General features: G+C 42.2%; 1 protein-coding gene across 1 annotated transcript in view; it reads right to left on the bottom strand.

Moving 5' to 3' along the window:
* mmp16a (matrix metallopeptidase 16a (membrane-inserted)) overlaps window positions 1–20,577 on the bottom strand; it is a 74,800-nt gene extending 54,223 nt beyond the window's left edge. The window contains exons 1-3 of the mRNA XM_083935687.1: window positions 20,090–20,577; window positions 1,892–2,040; window positions 457–579 (exon numbers count right to left, since the gene is read on the bottom strand). Of these exons, the coding sequence (XP_083791813.1) occupies window positions 457–579; window positions 1,892–2,040; window positions 20,090–20,203 (386 nt within the window). The 5' untranslated portion in view covers window positions 20,204–20,577. The remainder of the gene's footprint in view (window positions 1–456; window positions 580–1,891; window positions 2,041–20,089) is intronic.
* Between the last annotated feature and the right edge of the window lie 230 nt (window positions 20,578–20,807).

Genomic DNA, 20,807 nt, shown 5'->3' with positions numbered 1-20,807 from the left:
GCAGACAACATGCCGGCATTGAAAAAAGGACTTGATGAGCTTTGAAACATATGATTCTGGTTCCAATTCCCATCTGTGACCGGTTCTCAACTGGTATCGGTTCTCGATTCCCATCTGTTTCTTTTTCTGTCTCTCTCAAAGGAATGTTATCTTAATGAAAAGGTCAATGACACTGGTTAAGTCCTGAAGCCCTGTCTGCGTGCACATGCCTCTGTGTGTGCGCCTGCTGCGGGCACAAACTGGGTTAATGCTGTTGACCGGATGTCTTCACAACTTGACAAAAGCCCCATTGATGGGTAGAGTCGGTGTGTGTTTGTGGACTTTCTGTGCATGTCGGGGTGGTTATGGGGATCGGAGGGGGATTGGATTATTATAAAATGCTGTGATTACACCGCCTCTATATTAAGCTACAACAAACATAACCAATGCAATCTTGATACATTTAAAACCACCCACCTGTATGTGATATGTTTGTGTTGCCACTTCTGCCCTGTGAGTGCGTACCGCCGTTTCCTGACACTGAATTTGGATGCACCTCCTATCTGGTCAGGAACTCCACATCTGGGCTTCCTCATCCACCTACAGGACAGACGAGAGGAGGCCACCAATCAACACTGAAGCTACAGTGATCATTCTGCTAGGGGAGCATAGTTTTCATAAAGTGATGTACAATGATGACATGGTGACTAAAAAACAATTCTAGTTGAATGTAGCTCTTTACATTTATGAATAGAGGCAGACTTTGTCCGTGCAATGATCCGTATGAAGTCCTCTGTGCATTTGTGTGTAAAAGCAATTCTAACACATAAAGTGTTGGCAGAAGATGGATGCAGACAAAACACATACATGATAATGCATGAATGCACTTCACATAAAAGTTCATTCAAAGTCTAAACACAGCACATGCAATTTCTCACAATTCCCATACTGTACAAATGTACATACTCACGCACGTATTTACACACAAAAGTCTCACCTTATTGTGTTATCGCTACGTCAACAGAGAGAAGCAGAGGAGAGAAACACAGGCATACTGTTAGCTTAACACATTTCACTCTGTTTCAGCCCAGTGGTCGGATAGCTGTTAGTTTGCATTCGTACACTGCTGGCCTCCACATTGCCATTTTACAGTTCAGTGGCCAATTTGAGCTCATTGCTATTTGTAGCACGGATGGCATTTCAGTGTTGGTTGGGACAAATGTTAGTGAACACTGGTTTTAATGATTTACAGGTAAAAAGATGTCTGGTTAAGAATAAAAGGGTTAAAACTGGGTATGATGTGAGTGGGTTGAAAACCATATGTATACTGTGCAACTGTACTACTGAATATTCCATACATGTATGTTTTATTTCTAATGCAAAGTATAATTTTATGATACGTCTTTTGTAAGCTTCAGGTGGGTTTACCCTCCGCTACAGCCATGAGTAGGCACAACAGGCAACATGAGAAAGACTCTTCTTTTTATTGTTGCTACAAAAAAGTGAGTTCTTCCTTCAAACCTGCCTCATATTTGTCTGTCAGAGGAGCAACCGAACACTTTCCTTGTTCTTCTCGCTCTTCCACTCAGAATTAATACTTTTGCAGCCTTTGATCTGACAACAGAGGGGCACCTTTGATCAAATTACCCACCTGATCCACGTTAGGGTAACTTGGTGACTTCAAAATGCAAAGCAGAGGATGAATGAGAGACTAATCTTCCATTTGTCTCCTGTCTTAACAATGAAAGACAATAAATGACATTAGCCTAGTTTTTATCAGCATGATGTGTTACTGCATGATCTACCTCCTGGCTGTTCACATTTTTTTAACTCCCGACTTACGTTTCCTCATTTCTTGAAGAAAGTCATCATGAACAGAGCTCCAAACTCAAGGTCTCATATTGTGACTCACCCTATGGTGCTGCCGTCCAGAGACCCTGTGACATTGAGGCCGTAGCGGCGCTGCATGGCAGCAATAGCGGACTGCATGACTCGAGTAGAACGCAGCACCGACATTCTGGGGTCTGCAGGAGGGAGGTAGCCATACCTCTGGAGCCATGCCTATGGACAAAAAACATGCAGAGGTAACGGTGAGACATTACAGTAGTGTTTCTACATGAGAGGCTAATGTCTATGTCTAAAATAACACAAGGGGTGATGGTAGATTAATGGTTAAATAAACTGTTTCATTCCCTGTTCTATTAACCCTTTAAAGGGGCCATGTTATGCTAATTGTTGGGTTCATGCTTGTATTTTGGGTTACATGCTTACATGCTTAAGTTTTCGAAAACACATTATTTTTTTCCTGCTCTCCATACATGTATTTACTCCCTACTTAAAAGGTCCAATCTGCTGTGATTGGTCAATGTATATGCTTCATTATGCACTTTCAGCGTCTCTGCACCGTCACTGCAGCTGGTAAATGACTGTAACAGCCCTGCCATGGCAATTTCTACCTATTTGTAGTATAGTTGTGACATAACAACAGTACAGAAGTCCTGACGGCTTATCTAAAGACACAGTTTCTGAATTCAGGCTGGGTGTGTTTCTCTGTGGATTGAGTGTTTTGATACTCTCACAGTATTTATATAGCTCTGTGACCTGCTTTATGACAACAAAAACTCACTTTTTACACTAGGGGACATTTAATGTCCATCAAGTTACAACATGAGAGCTAGAGATCCAAGAGATCAGAAAATAACAGATCTAAAGGCACATTTTCCAAGATGTTTTGGTAAGGAAAAGGGCATGATCAGAAAGAGAGAATTCTCTACACAAGTTTATAGTGCAGAATGTCATCTGTTATCGTGTCATTTGGCTTGTCAGGGGAAGGCTTTTGTGTAATAGAGCTTTCAGTCCCCCTATAAAATCTGTCCAGAGGGAATCACAGCTCAGATCTTTGGACCAGGGAGAAGATGGGTTTTTCCACAGAAGAGGCTTTAGGGATTTGGATAGTCCAAGCCTCTCAGCGTTCTCGCAGCTTTCATCATAAAAACGGCAAACAACAGATTCACTAACTGCTGCATTCAACAACTTGAAGCCAACCAAACAATAAAAAGAAAATTCAACCAATAAAAAAAAATAATTGTTGTTTGATGTGCACAGAAACAGCACGAAAACAGAGTCTCAGAGAGGCGATGAACTGCCAGGCAGCGTATTCGCATCAACCCTTTTTATTTTTCACTCAGCAACACAGTGTTGTGAAACCTGAGTTCTATTCTCGTGCACAATGTTGTCAAGCTGCTTCAGTCATTCCAGTGGCCTGCTGCTCAGGATAGCATACACGCTGAGAAGGAAATTCACTGAACAGGGAGGGAAGCATAGTGTGAGAGCAGACAAGGAGAATGCAATAAAAGGCAAACCATTATTCAACAGTGGAACAAATGTGAGTCTACAGCTTCCGTTACATTGAGTGAGCCTCGTGTCAGGCTCCGAGCAGCAACAATGAGCTCTTATAAAACTCACTGCACGGGCTGTTTGTAGATATTCACGAAGTGTGACAAACTGAGACAAAAAAGGTGCCAGTTACAACAGTACAAGATGGCAGTCTTTGTCACTTTTGGTTTTGGTTGCCTTAACGTTAAATTAAGCTTGGGGATGTTGCTCATCTACCTGAACTGTAACTGCAACACTGAGAAACAGCTTGTGAATAAATGTGTGGGCAATGTCATTTCACATATATAGTTTGTACAATACTGTAGGGCTGAACGATTAATTGCATTTGCGATAATATCGCGTTAGATAAAACACAATTTTCTAACCGCAAGGGATGCAGTTACACGGGTCATGCAATACGCGAGCAAGTGGAGCACTCGCTTTCAACAACAAGCATCAGTCACGCTGCACTTTAACCTGCTGCACAATGGCGTCAAGCTCAACAGAACAGTCGGAAACTCAAAGTCACCGAAGACTTTAGTCTCAAAGAGAAACATCACCTCAGTTGTGTGGAACTACTTTGGTTTCAAAAGTATGATGCTGCGCAGCGTTAGGTAGGGCTATTTTGCAGAACATGCGGTGCAACTGTTGCTACTTCAAAGGGCAGAACTACAAACCTGTACCAGCACTTAAAAAAACCCACAAAGCCCTGTACGACAGTTGTATGGCTGAAATGCTGAGCACCAGTGCCCAAGGCTAGTCAAATCCCCCCAGACAGCGATCATTGACGGAGATGTTTGAAAGTGTCACTCCATATGAACGCAATGAATGTTTAAAAAGTGCATGCCATAGCTTTACACTTACAATGGCCTCGTTTAAAAGCCACTTTTGTCCGTGGGATTTGTTACAGACAATAATGCTCACACCATTCTTATTTGATAGTTTGTTTTATAGTTGTTTAAATCGATACATACTTACAAGGGTGGAAGTTAAACATACATGTTTGAGGTGCTCATGATAAGGGGTTTATAAAAGGGGCAAAGAGTCGTCGTTCATCCCTACAATATTAAACATAGTAAAAAAAAAAAATAGAGCAAAAAAAAAAAAAGCACATCTAAAGCTCATAAATTCACACGTTATCTCTCGTTTCAAAACCTGGACCCAAAAAAAAGAACTGAAAAAGCAACAAGCTGCGGTTTTATGGGAGGGTGCACTATTTCTTCGCTGGGTTCATTGTTCATTTAATTGCTCAAGTCAAGTGTTCAACTTTCGATGAATTAAGTCCAATTAAGTGCTATTGTAACCCCGAGTCTTTTAGTCAGTGCAGCCACAGCAGGTCAACTGAACACGCAACAATGCCTTTAGGCAAGCATACAACACAAAATAGATAAAGTAGGTAATGAATTATGAATGAATACCTAAATTTTATACCACAGTACACTTTGTTTTTCAGGACACTTCATAACAAATGATTATGAACTGCTGATCTTGACACTACAACATATTGAATTGTATACGACAAACAGATATAACAGAGAGAACTCAAGATGCACTTTTACACAAATCAAAAGTATTTCATGCTTCCGTTAAAATGGATACACAGAGAGGATCCTACAGTTTCTAAACTAGACTTCATCTTCCCAGTGCGTGTGTGCTGTGATTGGCACCCTGGCAAATCCATGACGCTCTCCCTCTCTGCTTCCCATCCCCTGAGGACTGTAGGTAGGAACATGCACAGTGTAGCAATGACTTATCAACCTTTCACCCTCATCAGTGTGGCAGATGTCAAAATGTTATGCATGTATCATGGTGGTTTGCATTTCTTTGCACCTTTCTGCCTAGGGTACCTCCTTCTGTCCTCCTTCCTTCAACCTTTTCACTCCATTTTTTTTTAATGTTTCATCTCTCGCTGCTGGGAGTTCTGTTCCATGTTAAAGGATTTTTCTATCTACACCCCTGCCCCTCTCTCCCTAAGAACCCAGTGAGTGGGTGATAACATTATGATGTGTGTCAGGTTCATATACACTCTGAATGCACCTTTGGCGGAGAGAGGTGCATGGGTGAGATTTCCATCTGATTGCCCAGGCAGTGAAACTACATCGCTGTTATCTGACACACATGCACACACATGTGCGCAGAGACATGGATACACTTGAAACATGAAGCACTTGCAAACAAGCTGTACTCACAAACAGTGACACACACGCTAAAGCCCGATGACACTGATGAGAGCGCAGCCATGACAAAAACAAAACAAACAAACATCGGTGAAGAAATCTCAAGACAATATTACAGCCGCACAGCAAGCAGATCAAAAGCTCTCTCTCCAAAACACACTCAGATGTTCAGTTTTTTCTTAGTCAGACGCGTTCTAATTTACTGGAAATACTATGTGGCACTGACGCCTGGGTAGAGCTTGCAGGACATGACAGGCTCACACCGGAGTCAAGTAGCCATCTTATAATTTGGTCATAAAGAGTCTCTTGCCAATCCTTGAATGTGTCTGACCACGAGGGCACTTAAGCACACGTTTTGGCCCCAATGAGGGTACTTTAGCATGCGTTTTGGCTTCCAGGGGGCACTTTAGCACACGTTTTGGCCCCCATGAGGGTACTTTAGCACGCCTTTGTCAACAATTGGGCTGCAAGGGGGGGAGGGTGTGTGTGTGTGTGTGTGTGTGTGTGTGTGTGTGTGTGTGAGACCGTGGCTTTTCCTAGAATAGTATCACAGGTATAAGCATGCAAAAGCTGAAAGGGCATGTTTTCATCTCTGAAGAAGTGAGGTGGATCTCAGAATGGGTTGCCACAAATAAAATGAAATCTTGGTAGTGCACACATTGAAATCTTACTTAATCCTTCAAATCTTATTTTTAACTTTTCAAATCAGTTGAGACTTTCAGAACTTGTGTTTATCCTTCCAAATCTTCTGTTTTATGATTGTAAATCTGATTATACCTCGAGCAACTTTAACATTAATATTGCTCAATTACAGGCTGAACAATCATCTTTATAGCCACATAATAAAGCAGAATTCATTCAAATCCCTTAAAGCAGCAGGTATCACGCGGGGTAAGATATTGACTTGTTCCGTCTTGCTCTCTGCAATGCATCTTCTCTCTGTCATGTCACTTTTTACTGCCGTTCCTTTTCCTCGTAATGTCAACTTTCCAATTCCTTCTCTGTACCTCCCTCACATCACCTCTCTGACATTGCAGTGTTTTTCATTGTGACCACGTCCTATAACCACTGCCCTGGCGAATTCCCTGCCGCTTTTTGGGTGAAAGAGAAGGAAAAAAAGACAGATGAAAAAGTATTCAGTTTAGACGTGGCACTGCATATTTAGCCAAACAAAAATCCGAATGCCATGAGGTTGTTTTTTCCCCTACAGTCTTAGAATACTGTACAACTGTGCTGGTAGAGAAGCATCTGGTAGAGGCTTCAGTACATCAGATTGGTTCAGTTGGACGGCTTCTCACGTGGGCGAAAACATAAAGAAACTATCCATGAATTTAAAATGAATTTGCGCTTACAACTTTAACATTGGTGTGTTGACACATACTATCTATGTGTCACTATAATACATTCTAGATGTTTTGAAATCCTGCTCCGGCTATACGAAAAGAGTGTATGGAGTATGAGCCACAGTACTATTATGTAAATGAGAAGCTGCAAAGAAAACATGACAGAGAGTCTTTTCAGCAGTACGTATTAAGTGAGGCGGTGTGATGTGTTTGGGCTTTCAGACAATGCAGCCATTATCAGATACAGAGATGTATAAGAAAAGAGGCAAAGAGAGAGAAAGCTGAGGCTGCTGTTAGATATATCTGTCACTCAGACATTGACAGGATATTGGATGGTGTGTGTGTGTGTGTGTGTGGTGTGTGTGTGTGTGTGTGTGTGTGTGTGTGTGTGTGTGCGTGTGTGTGTGTGTGTGTGTGTGTGTGTGTGTGTGTGTGTGTGTGTGTGTGTGTGTGTGTGTGTGTGTATGCAGGAGGTGAAGGGGGTTGTTCAGAGATTGAGATGGAGAGACATTGCCAAGACATGGAGGGTGTAGCTGTCACACCAGTTCTTTTTACACAATACTGCAGGGAAAGCAAGATGGCACAATAAATGAATACAGCAGAAAAGAGCACAGATGTGTATACAAATACAGATAAGTGTCATATATATGCTTGATTTTACATTTTCTTACATTTTACCTTAGACCCTAGTACAGGTCAAGCTCCAACACTTTATTCTACATTTCCCATAATACAACAAATGGCGTACTTTTGTTATACCTCTTTCAAACGCCACACCTCCAGCTAGAAAGCTTTCTGTTAGAAATGTGTAGTCTCCCAAGCCCAAACTGAGATAACCCCTGATGACAACACTATGACATCATCAGGGTGGTTGTAACTGCAGTTTTAGTCCAGAAAGCTGGCTATATACCCGAACTCAAGAAACCACTGTTGCTCAGTAAGATATAATAAATCTCTGCAACACTTCTCTGGTCACTTCCATCACTAACACAGATTGGTATAAACTTTCATGGTCAACCAGACAAAATTGTTGCCACAGTTGCACTTCCAAATCCACAATACACACCATCATGACTCAAGCATACACTGTTAGTTCAAGGCTCAAATACATTAATACTGCATAAAATTTCAAAGATTGAATCTATGTCTTTGATCTTTGATGTCCTCCTCATGCCGAAGTTTATAGATTATATCTCGGCTCACACGTTATTAGTATTCCATGACTTGTTTTGGGAAGAGGCAAAAACTAGAAGGAGCTTGGATTTTTGCGTTATGGGTCTTGTAAAAAATATGGGGCAACTGCTTAAAAAGCAACAGAGCACACATCTGACTGCTAAGGCGTGTCTCTCAGTGTTTCACTGCTTCCAGGATAGTGGCCCACCTTCTTCTTATAATCCTAGAGAGAAGAGTAGATCCTAAACATGTGTTTCGATAAATCATTACCCAGCTCTTTACTTTTTACATCCTTTCACTCTCCTATCTCCTATCCGTCCTTATCTCAGTCTGTTTACTTTCTTTAACCTCCCTCTCCGCTGTTCTCTTCTCTTCCTCATTGATTCAGTCTTCATGATCTATGGTTCTCGTGTACTGCCAATGAAAGGATTCCTGAGAGCAGGAGGCTCCAGCTCGACAGCCCCCCTTATTCAATAAGACAGAAATTCCACACCATCCTACCTCTGCAAATGGATAACAAAGGAGCTTGTAAGCATATACGGTGCTGTGCAATAGAGCGGCAATTTGGACTTCTTGTTGTAATAATAATTAAAAGGATATTGTAAACATTACACATTGGCTGATTGTCAATCTTGTAACCCATCAGCTATCGCTTTGATGAAAACTTAATGTCTGGGGGCAACTGCCAATATATCTGGATTTCTTGTGTAACCCTTGGATATCCGAGCCAAGACTTTCTCTACAGTGTGTGGGGTCAGATTAGCAACTTGAGAATCTCTATTAGGGCTGTCACGGTACTAGAATTTCAAAGTCGATACCCATGATGTTGATGATACCCAGGAAAATACTCTATACCATTTCCGATACCATAGGGAGAAAATGACAAAAAATGAAGGCAGAATTTAAAAAAATAAAGATTAGAACAATACAAACAACATCAATAACAACACTTTTAAAAAGTTGTCTGACGGACAACACACAACAGTAGGGTGAATATAAATATGACAAATGTTTGTTTTCTTGTGTTGTATAGCTCAGGGATTTCTGTGGACACTAAATGATCCCATGAAGGAGGTTTAAACCTTGCATTCAGTTGTTGAATCAGTTATTGCTAGTCAGGTTTCTCCACAGTGTAAACAGGGATCTGCTCCATGCTTATGTATTCAGCTAAATGGGCAGGACTGACTATGTTAGCTGCTTAGCTCCGCTGTTAATGTTTATTGTTAGTTGCTAACAGCTTGTTCTTCCGCATCCTTAGCCTTTCCCTGGTCGTTAGCCTCTTATGCTAAATACTTCCAAACAGCACTTCTGCTTTGTTCACTTTCTACTAAGACTTGCAGCCAAGGTCCTCCAGCAGCAGCACTAGCTGTGTTCAGTCAGCTCAGTGTTGTTAACGTGATGAAGCAGCATTCATGTGCTCCGAGATATGAGCTTGAGCTTCTGTCTAGTTTTGTCTGCAGCGCTGCTGGGTGATGTTACGCGTCAACTGGAGGAGGCGGAGGCTGCACTGTTGACTGTAAAAGTACTGTAAACAATACTTTTGCAAATTAATGAATATAATCCGATAGTAAGTTTTAGTATCGATTATTTTCCGGGTATCGATTTTTTAGACAACCCTAATCTCTATAAACAGATATTTACATATGAATGCAAAGCAATCAAATTAAAAAGCCATGTACAGTAAATGGATTGCATTCCGCCTTGAATGGTCAATAATCCTAAAACTACAAATGAAAACCAGATTGCTTTCGATACCAAAATCTTATCCGGTTGCCTACTGATGCTGCCTTCATGTGCAGATATCTGTTTATAGAGATAGCTGCTGATTGGGAACTAAACGCAACTGCCAAACCAATGGGACCTCTTTTCCTGCATCTAAGCTAAGAAGGCTGATCTAGACAAGAATTTATTGGATAGGAGCATTAAAAGAATAGTTCTATATTTTGGGAATTATGTTTATTCACTTTCTTGCTAAGAGTTAAAGGAGAGGATTAATCGGTCAACAAAAAAGGAAAGCTAGAACAAAGGATACAGATGACATGTTGTGTACTACAATATGATAAATGGGGAAATATGTGTAGCTATCTTGACATCAGATAAAAACGATTGAAGTTTAACGAACCAGTAATAATTTGGGCGTGTTTATTTGATCCATTTACGCATTCACCCAACTCTTACCAACATTGTGATGTAACTCAATGAAACCAGCCAAGTATGAACATGTCATGAAACAAAAATAAGTCTCTCATGTGTAATCTAATAATCATGCTGTTAGACAAAAAAGCGAGTTTTCCAGAAAGAGTGGCATGCTATAATGAGGTTAAACTTCTCCAGAAATCAAGGCACTCTTGAAGTGGAGAGATAAGGAGTTTACCAGCATGCCCTGATGAAGGCTAGAATGTCTGAAATGCATCAGTGCCTATTTTTCGCGTTCTCCACACTTGATTTCACTCTACTTTGAAGTAGATTTCTCTCATGGCTGTGATGGGCGAACAGCCTCGCATAACCTCACTTCTTCACGGTGCATTTCATTTTCACCTTTGTCACACTATGAAAAAATAAACAGCTTGCGGTTTAGGTCCACATAGCTACCTTAAAAGGATACTTCAGTGCATTTAAAACAACTATAGCTATAGAAAATGCAATATTCTGCTTTTCTGAGGCTCATCCATTCACATAAGACCTTTCAGGTACAGAATAGTCTCCAACAGAGTGACTAAATTCACAATCACTTAGCAAAGTCATCTCAGGTAAAGCCCCTGTGCTACCAACACACAGACGCCACGCATCAGGAAAGAGAGGGTAGAGTAGTGGAGTGACTCAGAGGTCTTGTCCTAGTACAGACATCTCACATAAGCACTGAAATGAGGTGAACCTGGAGCATTCATGTCCTTGGACCACCTCTCAAACGTCCAGCTTGGCTTGCTACCTGACGCGCAGAAGGCAAGCCAATTAGCCAATGGGTGCAATCAAAAGGCCAACCTGCAAGATGGAATCACTCAATTATGGATGAGATCTGCCTCAGGAAGCCCGGTCGGCATGGCAACACGCTGATTGTGCGCGGTGGCAGCTGATGTTTGTCACTGATCAGCTGATAAGATTAGATTACAGGGACGTTCGACGTGTTCTGCAACTCACATGTGCATTAATTAATTATGGTGAAATGTGGACATGGCAGTTGGCAGAGGAGGGTGTCATTGTGACATTAAAAGTAACTTTAAAAAAGGGGTGAAATTGAACAGGAAGCCATATACACTAAGGAAAGGTACCACCAAAGGAGACCGGGTGATTAACATTTAAAATATGACCACGGCTTTTATAAGTGTCAGGCTTTTCTTTGGTCACAAACTTTAAGTCCTTTTATGGCAAATATTACCATAAATTAAGTCTCATAAAAACCTTTGAGAACTGGCACCACTGCATGCCCTTTAATTCACTGTAATTGAAGTTTATATGTCAGTTTCTGTGACAGTACGTGTACACACTGCAATATTGGAGGTAATTAGGCTGAGGCTGTTCCATAAAATATCAGAATAATGCTTGTGGTAAGTGTGCTCAAAGAGTAGAGTGTGTTTACAAGCCTGAACTACTCAAGAGAGGGTTTATAGGCAGAAGGGGACAGAAGAGATTATATATTTAACAGTATTACTCATCATCAGTGTACACACACACTGTTCCTGCATCTTTATAAGAGTTTGTGTGTGTGTGTGTGTGTGTGTGTGTGTGTGTGTGTGTGTGTGTGTGTGTGTGTGTGTGTGTGTGTGTGTGTGTGTGTGTGTGTGTGTGTGTGTGTGTGTGTACTACATATGCACATCAGTATGTATCAGCAACGTTCCCATCATGCATCAGTCTCAATAGTTTAACTGTTTCAGCCTTTCTGTCAAAAATAAAGTTAACATATTACTTATAACTTGTAATTATCTTACACGGAAGAGAGAGGGGTAACGTTTTTCATTAATTTAGCAGAAATGGCACTCAAATTATGAGCCATATGCCACTCGGTACAATTTCACAACCAATAAGTGACACAGGTGTTCTAGCAGGACAGACGTGCTGTCTTAAAACTGCCTGTAGGCAGTAAAATGTCAATAAGTTCCTCTGCTAAGGCCAAGTTCCTGTCACTACTTGCCTGAGAGCCTTCCTGTTTTTCAGGCTACTCATCTAATCAGTGAATGATTTACACCCGGGGATGCTCGGTGAATACAATTAGCCCCCTGCTAGGATAGAAAATCAGCACTAGAGGACCTTGCCCCGAGTCCCTTTTCAAACCACAAATATCAGGTTTGCCAATAATTAAAAAGTTAAGACGGTTGAGGAGGGAATCACATTTTGGAGGATTCCAGTCCTGATATTTTGGGATTATTATGAAATGTTTTAACTATTGTTCTGTGTGATACATTTTTGGGGATACAGTAGGTAAAAAAAAAAAAAATCAATGAGGAGGAATCATGCCACAACTAATATGCGTGTTCTCCAACATTTTGATTAGATTTGCCTCTGCTACATTTCTAAGTATTCAGCAGAGTTATTGTATTATTCAAAGGAGAGTGCCATGCAGCTCGGCTCTGATCTTTCTGATTGTATGACAGAATACTTCATGTCATGTATGATGGAGTGGAAAAGCGGATCTATTTTGTCCAGTATCATAGCAGCTGGGAGTGACCGGAGCTTTGGGCACAGGTGACTCGTGGGAACGTGATCCCTGGCCTCCTGGGAAAGCATGCCGCCTCGGACCAACCTGAATTATTCATCGGTTACACGCGGAACCACTGGCGAGTGTGCCAGGGTCGTCAAGGCAACCGCAGCTTTCCTGCCCACACCAGTGACCACAAGCCCACACACATACACACATAATTTAAATGTTGAACTTGAATTCATACTGTAAAATCTATACCGATACCAACACCATCATCTGCATCTCATGACCCCGAATGCAATGTGATTATAGCAGAGGTGGAACAGGGCATAGCTTCATATTTAGCCCCCAGTGCTTACACACATACACGCACTCAAAAAATACATAATGCACGCCGTGTTCACCATCTCCGTGGCCTTATTAGGATGAAATGTCACAAAAATGTCAACCTAAAATGTCACAGCCTGATCACACATACTGATCAGCACAGTGTAGTTTCCAGTGGATCATTCGACAATGAAATGCCTGCTTGGATTTTAACATCTGACACCATGCGACATCTTATTAACTCACTTTGCATAAAGTTCTCAGTGCTGAAAGAAATTATGATAATTCACTGATGTTAACTTTTGGGTGAACTGCAATCACACATTCAAACATACTGGTCCAAGATTACATCACTGCACACAGACACAGACTGCAACAGTTGACGTGACTCACAAAGATTGTGCAGTTAAGAAACACACACACACATCCACAAACAAACACACACCTCCACAAGCGTTTCTGTCAACAGCTTAATTGACAGCATTACATGTGATGCCCCACTGGCCTCATCTAATGTTGCCGTTGTCAGTCACATTAAAGATTTAACAGCTCAGTAAGCTGGGACCAAAGAAACATCTGAGAGCGAGAAAGACTTTGTTGACATTCAGATAGAAAGACTGGGACCATCACATAAAAAAAAAGTGGCTGCTGAGGAAATTCGGGTGTGTGTTGGCGTCTGTGTGTGTGTGTGTGATTATGAATCATTTAGGTCAGTGCAGGTGTTGTATATTCTCTAGGCTTGGGTGAACAGACCGACACAGACACCCCAGAGGCTCCGAAGTCTGCTCACTTACAAAAGCCAAATGACGTCAAGGATGCTGTTTGTGCGAGTGTTTGTGTACTTGCAATCCATATGATTGCTCAGTGAGAAACAAAGGGGCGAAGCACACAAGTATAAATACACTCGTAAATACCCCTGCATGCACTCAGACACAGAAGGTAAGCCCATACATACAAAGTGTACTGCATGTAGGAGGAAAATAGGGCTGCATCCACAGCAACATTTCCACACCTATTTTGTCAAAGATAAAGTTGAAAAACTGACAGAAATAAAAGGAATACATTTTTTTTTTTTCAACTAAACAAGAAGGTTCCAGGTTCTCATCCCGGCTGGGGCCTTTCTGTGTGGAGTTTGCATGTTCTCCCCGTGTCTGCGTGGGTTTTCTCCGGGTTCTCCGGTTTCCTCCCACAGTCCAAAGACATGCACGTGTTAGGTTAATTGATGGCTCTAAATTGCCCGTAGGTGTGAATGGTTGTCTGTCTCTGTTCGTCTCTATGTGCCCTGCGATAGACTGGCATCCTGTCCAGGGTGTACCCCGCCTCACACGCGATGTAAGCTGGGATCAGCACTAGCCCCCCATGACCCCGACGGGGACGAGCGGTTGAAGATGAATGAATGAATGAAAGCCGTAAGACTATAACTACTGATGAAACACACCAACAGTCGGTTTGTGTGTCAAAAGTAATGCATTTTCAATTTGAGGCTATTTTGGACAATCGTGTAGCAGTTTAGTGAGGTGGTTCACATGAGTACTGATAACTACCATGGCACAGGACAGTAAAGGAAGATTCAAACATCATTAAGAGAAATTTCATGTGAAAAAAACAACGCAGAAGGACCATGTACCGTGAGGACGAACATATCGACTGGCGTAACAGATTTTGGCATCTTTCATATTTTGAAATAACACTGTGTTCATATCTGTTTCATAGGTATGGCTGAGTCAATAACTGACTAGTTTTGGATCAAAAATCTAATCTGTCCACCACATTTCATGCAGATCTGATGATAGATCTTTGAGAAAACGTGCTGACAGACAGGCAAACAGAGGCAAGAGAAAAACCTTTGGTGGAGTTAATTATTATAACTGACAGTCAGCAGAGTCTTGCCACACCAGCTTTAATTAATTCAGCCATCCATCTGAGAAAGGATGTGTTAACAGACAGGGAGTACACCTGAGAAATTTAGCACTCTCTTTGTTGTAGAGCAGATTATCTCTGAGTAAGCCACTTCCCTATTGTCTCTGGTGAGCATAGTGGCATGATTCAAACACTTAAATGTGACTCAGTGCGAAGCGCTGCACCTGATGCCTCTCATGAGGCTTTGGCACTTCCACCTTGTTGTTGTTATGTTCCTAGAGAAAGCTACTGCAGTGAGAAAAATCAGCCATGAGTCAAAATATCACAAATCCCCACAGAATGAAAAGAAGGTAGGCTACAAAGCACAGAAATAGCTATAAGGAAACCAATGAGGATTTTAGGTAACCAGACCATTATTTCAGGTCACATGGAAACAAAAGCATTTAAGGACATACTCACACTGTCCTTCCGTACCGCGACCCGGGCTTTAGGGTACTTGTCCCACTCCTCCCCCCCGCGCCCCGGCCCCGTTTGTACTGACACTACCAGGGCCGGCCAATACTTCTTGCTGTCCATACGCCATCACGCCGTAACACGTCACACGCATTGATCGCGTGTGTGTGGCTTTGTTTACAAATCTTTCCACAGACCTTGGAGTTTTTGTGCGTCTCGTCGACTGTTTTTGAATATTTTCATCCGACCAAATCTGCAGTAAACACTCCACCTCCACATCACACCAACGTGAACCTTTCACCACCATTGTTGTTGTTGTTAAATGTCCGCGCATGGTCTGTCCTTCTATTTACATGTCCGAACAGGCGCACATAACGCTACTGCCGTAGGGCTCGTGCTCGTGCTCGTACACGTGCGCACGCTCGTGCTCGTACATGTGCAAACGGCTCCGCTAAAGCCCACCTCCAAGGCCGCAGTTATGCGCGGAGCGGGTGCACTCACACTGCTTAAAGGTACTAGGCTTTAGCTGAAAAAACGGTTTTGGCCCCGGCCAAAAGGACAGTGTGAGTACGACCTAAGATGAGATGTAATGAACAAATGAACACATTGATCACATGGTGCCTGCATTCAAAGCTTTAAGGTGGCATCAGTCCAATGGGAAAGCAGCTCAAAGGGTAAACGTTGCAGCAGTGAACTGGGTCTTAAAAACAGCCAAATATGATGTTGGTTTTGAAATCTTTCAGTTCAAGATACAACACTGCGGACGAAAAAGGGAGGACAGTTCAACACAGTTCATGTCGGCTGTGTGTTTGTGGCACACAGCCCTTGTGCAATATTTAGTGAAATTTCATCTAACTGTGCGCAACCGTGTCAAACAGACAGGAAAAAGAGATTAAAAATCCATTATCTCTCCTGTAATTACTGTGTTATGTAAAAGTTAATGATAAAAATAACCCAAGATCGTTCGCTCACCCCACCTACAGCGTACAGTATGTGGCCTTGCAGAGAAAGTATTAAAACAACGACTTCACTGGTGTAAGTTTTTCATTAAAAAAATCAATATGGATTGAAACAGAAAATATAACTCACAAGGCGATAAATGGAATGAACTTGTAGCTGTGCCATTGTTAATGACATTGTCTAATTTGCGGAGAAAATAACTTCTTGAGGGAAGACAAATAAAGGAGGGATAAACAGAAGCTGAGGGGCTTTGAGAAATATTCCAGCAGTAAGCCCAGACTGGCAGATCTATAGTGTTAGGCTGAAGTGAGGTGTTACAAGTATTAATTACTGTTTTATCACCCAGTGACAGGCTGCGCTTTCTGTTAAATGTAATCCAGAGCAAAGAAAATTGTAATTAAGAAGAAAATTGACAATACAGTAAACTCAGTTTGCCATGAAGTCAAATCCAGGAAGTCAGCACTGAAGCCGCCATCCAAGACGTTTTCTAAAAGACGGCAGTCTGACCAGCAATTACAGGGAAGGGTTTAGGTGACCTCCCACCTCAAACCACACCTGTTATTTAGGGGAAATACTCTCTCTTCATTGTCACAAACTATGACCTGTGGTGTAACCTTGTGTCTAGACCACATCTCACGTATTTCATTCGCATGTCTCACACAGCAGATACGCTGTCGGCACTGGCTACTGCGGCTCACGTCTCAGCCTCGTCTCACAGGCGCAAATAGGACCTGAAGCGAGGAAACACTCTTAACTACTTGCTCTGAAATCCTTTTAAACTGAACAATTATTTTTACTTTGCTTCTATTTATTGTATCTTATCCATTAAACCCATGTTAATGGATGGAAGAAATGTCTTGGTATCATTTAGTTGTTAGGGTCTTTTGTGGGGGGAAACTGTTTAATACACAGGCTCTATTTGTATCTAAGCAATGTGTTAACATAAGGCCAGTGAATGGCTCCAATGAAACCAGTTCAACATCGCTCACAGTCTCTACAAACAAAACATTGTACTGTATTTTTGCATTGTATTGTACCTAATTTCCTAACTCTTACATTAAGCCCACTCAGTTCGCATTTTCGTCTCCACTGACGTCCTACTTCACATCCACAGTTACCTGATAGCTGCCCAACACTGTCTCACTTAGTACTTTTGACAACTTGATGCTCAAACCCAAGGGTGTGTCAGTTTTGGAAAGGGCTTAAATGTTTGTGCTACGCTCTCCTGCAGCCTTAAGGGCAGAAACATGGTCCACGCAAGCACACTACAAACGCAGGCGCTTTGAGCTACACAAGTTCGGTTTCATACATCATTGCATTCTGGAAAGTGTAACCTGAAAATCTTAACCGATGCAAGCACGAACTGCGGTCTGACCCCTTGTGCTCCGTTTTACGTCCACACAAAATATCAGATGGAAAAAGCTCTGGCTGAACATTGCCCATATGTGTCGGCATATTTATGACAATTCGTCACCTCTTCAGTCAGACACACATTCCGTCGTCGCCTTTTTTTCTTCCTTCTGTGCAGAAAGCACAGCAGTAAACGTGTTCCTCCACAGACGCCATGTTTGTTTACTACCGTGGTCATGGAAATGCTCTGATTAGCTCTATGTTGCCACCCTGAGGATGGGCGTTTGTTACCTCTACCGGTGCGTAAGCGCGCACATTCAGTATGTTCACTAGGAACGTGTGTTTGTGGCAGACCATGTTTCTGCCCAAGGAGTCCTCTCATCTCTGGGATACCCAGGACAATGATAATGATTAAATTATGTGGGCATAAATGTCTCGCATTACAGTGAAAAGCCCACTCTACACTAACTTGGAAGTTTTGAATTCCTACAACACACACTATCACCAGAAGCTGAAAACACAGCGATCGAAGATATGAAACTAACGTAACCACATTTATTCAACACTGCATTCTGTGGCAGGACACGTGACAGGCACAGCAGGAGGCAGACATCAACGTACACTCAGAACGCTTTGATGCTTTTAATCTCATATATGCAGAAATGAACGGACTGTTAGTCTCACATTTTTTCCTCTGAAAACGTAATCTTAGAGCAAACATTTTCTTCTTTTTAACCATAGATCTCAGCACTCATTTGAATGTCTTGCAGTTTATGCTGTTACTTCACAGTCCCGTGACTACAATACATTTGCATGCAAGTATAACAAAGAAAAGCTTGTAACATAAAGGGCAAGCTACAAGGGCCGGGGAGGATAATGACATGCAAGTGAAGGCAGAGGATGTGGGAGAAGGGAATGTGAAGCCACGTTAGGAACTTGACATAAATTATAAAACATGACGAGGATAAGAATACCAAGAATCACCAGTCTGCTTATTTGCGTTGTTGATTATGCCTTGCAACAAAGAACAAGGCTCCATCTTATTGAAAAGTATGGATTTTGACATCTGATTGGTCCAGAGTAAAAGGTTATTTTGGTAATTTAAGGGAATAATGGTAAACCTATTCAGAGTACCAAACACAAACCCTTTTACATCTTTCTAACTCTCTTTCTCCGTCTGTCATGTGAGTTTGGACATTTTAACTGAATAACCTGTAGCATCTGGACAAAATCTGCTTCCTGTCTCTCCAAAGGGAACAGTGCGGCATGCCAAGCTTGCAAATCATGTGGATATGTGGATGTAGGACTTGAATGACTGTCAGTAGACATGCCAGGATGTTCCTGTGCGCTGTCTCTGTGTTTGTGCGTGCAGCCAAGTGTGAGAGACAGCGAGGGGTCGCAGTGTAACACTTCATCATAGCCGTATGCATTCAACTTTGGCTAACCAGAGGTGATTTTCTCTGGAAATAAAAAGATGACCCAAATGTCTCTCTTTACCCCACAGGAGAAAAGCTTGCGTTACTTTTACAGAATCTTGAGGGGGGGAAAGACAAACCATTGATGCTTTTTAAAGGCTGATTGAGTGTTAAAGTTTATTGGCACAACACTTGTAGCCAGAAGGCTTTAAACAATCCATGTAGTGGGGATATTAGATCAGAATAAAGGCGCCCTTTGAAAAGAAACGTTGTTTTTTCTCCTCTGGCTGCCCACAATGTTGCCTGTGAACCCATGAGATCTCTTTCTGTAGAATTCAGCCCCAGAGCATGTGTTGCTTTTGTCACAATGGTCCTAGTGAAATGCTCTAAAGTGGAGGTTTTTATATGCTGTCTTTAAGAGTGCAGATCTGACTCTGGAGCAGTGCTGAATATCAGCCCCATTGACCTCTGTAGGAGGATTGTTGTTGTTGTTGTTGACTTAGTATTGATTTACATGGGAATTTAAAGTGTATATGGGAAGATGTCATATTAGAGAATCTAGCCCCGGAGCCTATACTGTGTTCTGGGGACATTTATATTCTAATGAAAGCAAATGAAAGTGAATTAAATGACATCTTCCTCGGTGACACTGCTGTTCAGCTGAAATATGAAATATTATGAACCCACTTTGACAACGTGGGGAAGAAAAACCTGATAGGGAAATATTATAAATGGGGTTATTATGCTGCCATGCATATCCCAACTAAAACTGTAAAAAAAAAATTTAAAAAAATCCCTAAAGAGAAAATTCAAAAGTGGAGAAAGGGACATAACGAAAGTACAACCCAGCTGGGCGCCTCACAAAGACCCTGTTGTTACTGAAACAACAACACGGACTAAACACGGGCGACAATGTGCCTCAAATGCAGTGTTATTATCTGACAATGAGACCAAATAAAAATGTGCAGACTTAAAAAAAAAAGGAGAGGAAGTGCATTTAGTGGTGCTGTCATGTCAACAAATAACGGTCCCGGTTCTCACCTCTACACTGAACGGCTGCTCCTCTCCGTTCACGGCACATAAAATCCACAGCAACAACTGCAAGCATAACGTCCCCATACAGCAGCTACTTAGGCATCTCCTTTTGCGGACCATAGTGAAGCCCGCTGCTGTCTCTTATTGTCTCTGTAGAGTTTTATTTACAGTGGATACAAAGAACCGAACAACGGGGATAAATCCTACGCGTTTAGCAGCACCATCGCCGCATGTCTCGGTGTCTCTCTTGCGGTGCCGAGGAGCGGAGGAGAGCAGAGGGAGGGGGGGGAGGAACGGATCCGTCGAGCGCTCGCGTCGCTTCTTTCGCCGCGGTTTCACGAGGAGGTTGCCCCCCGGGGAAATGTGTCGCTGTTAACGCCTGTCAGCAGCCTCCCGGTCCTGCAGTCCCCGGGTCAGTCCTGCGGTACACCGGCCGTTGTTCCAAGCGGACGCGTCCAGCCCGTTTTCTGCACCGCGCGGCATAGCTGCCCGTTTTCAATCGTGTTTTCCCACCCAGTGCGCATGTGCGTGCTGGCACGAGCGCCCCCCATCCCCATTCCTGAGCCAAATTCTGCTTTGTGTTTGAAATGTTTCTTCACGAGCTTCAGTCTCGCTCTTCCTCCTGTCAGTCCATTACAGCTCTATTGTTTATGCAAAGAAATAATATATTCACCTTTTGAATGATTTTAGTAAAATCATTTTACCTTTGTAGCCACATGAGTGT

This window comes from Echiichthys vipera, assembly GCF_963691815.1.
Source record: "Echiichthys vipera genome assembly, chromosome: 21".
NCBI classification, from domain to species: Eukaryota; Metazoa; Chordata; class Actinopteri; order Perciformes; family Trachinidae; genus Echiichthys; species Echiichthys vipera.
This window is presented reverse-complemented; position numbering and strand designations above follow the sequence as displayed.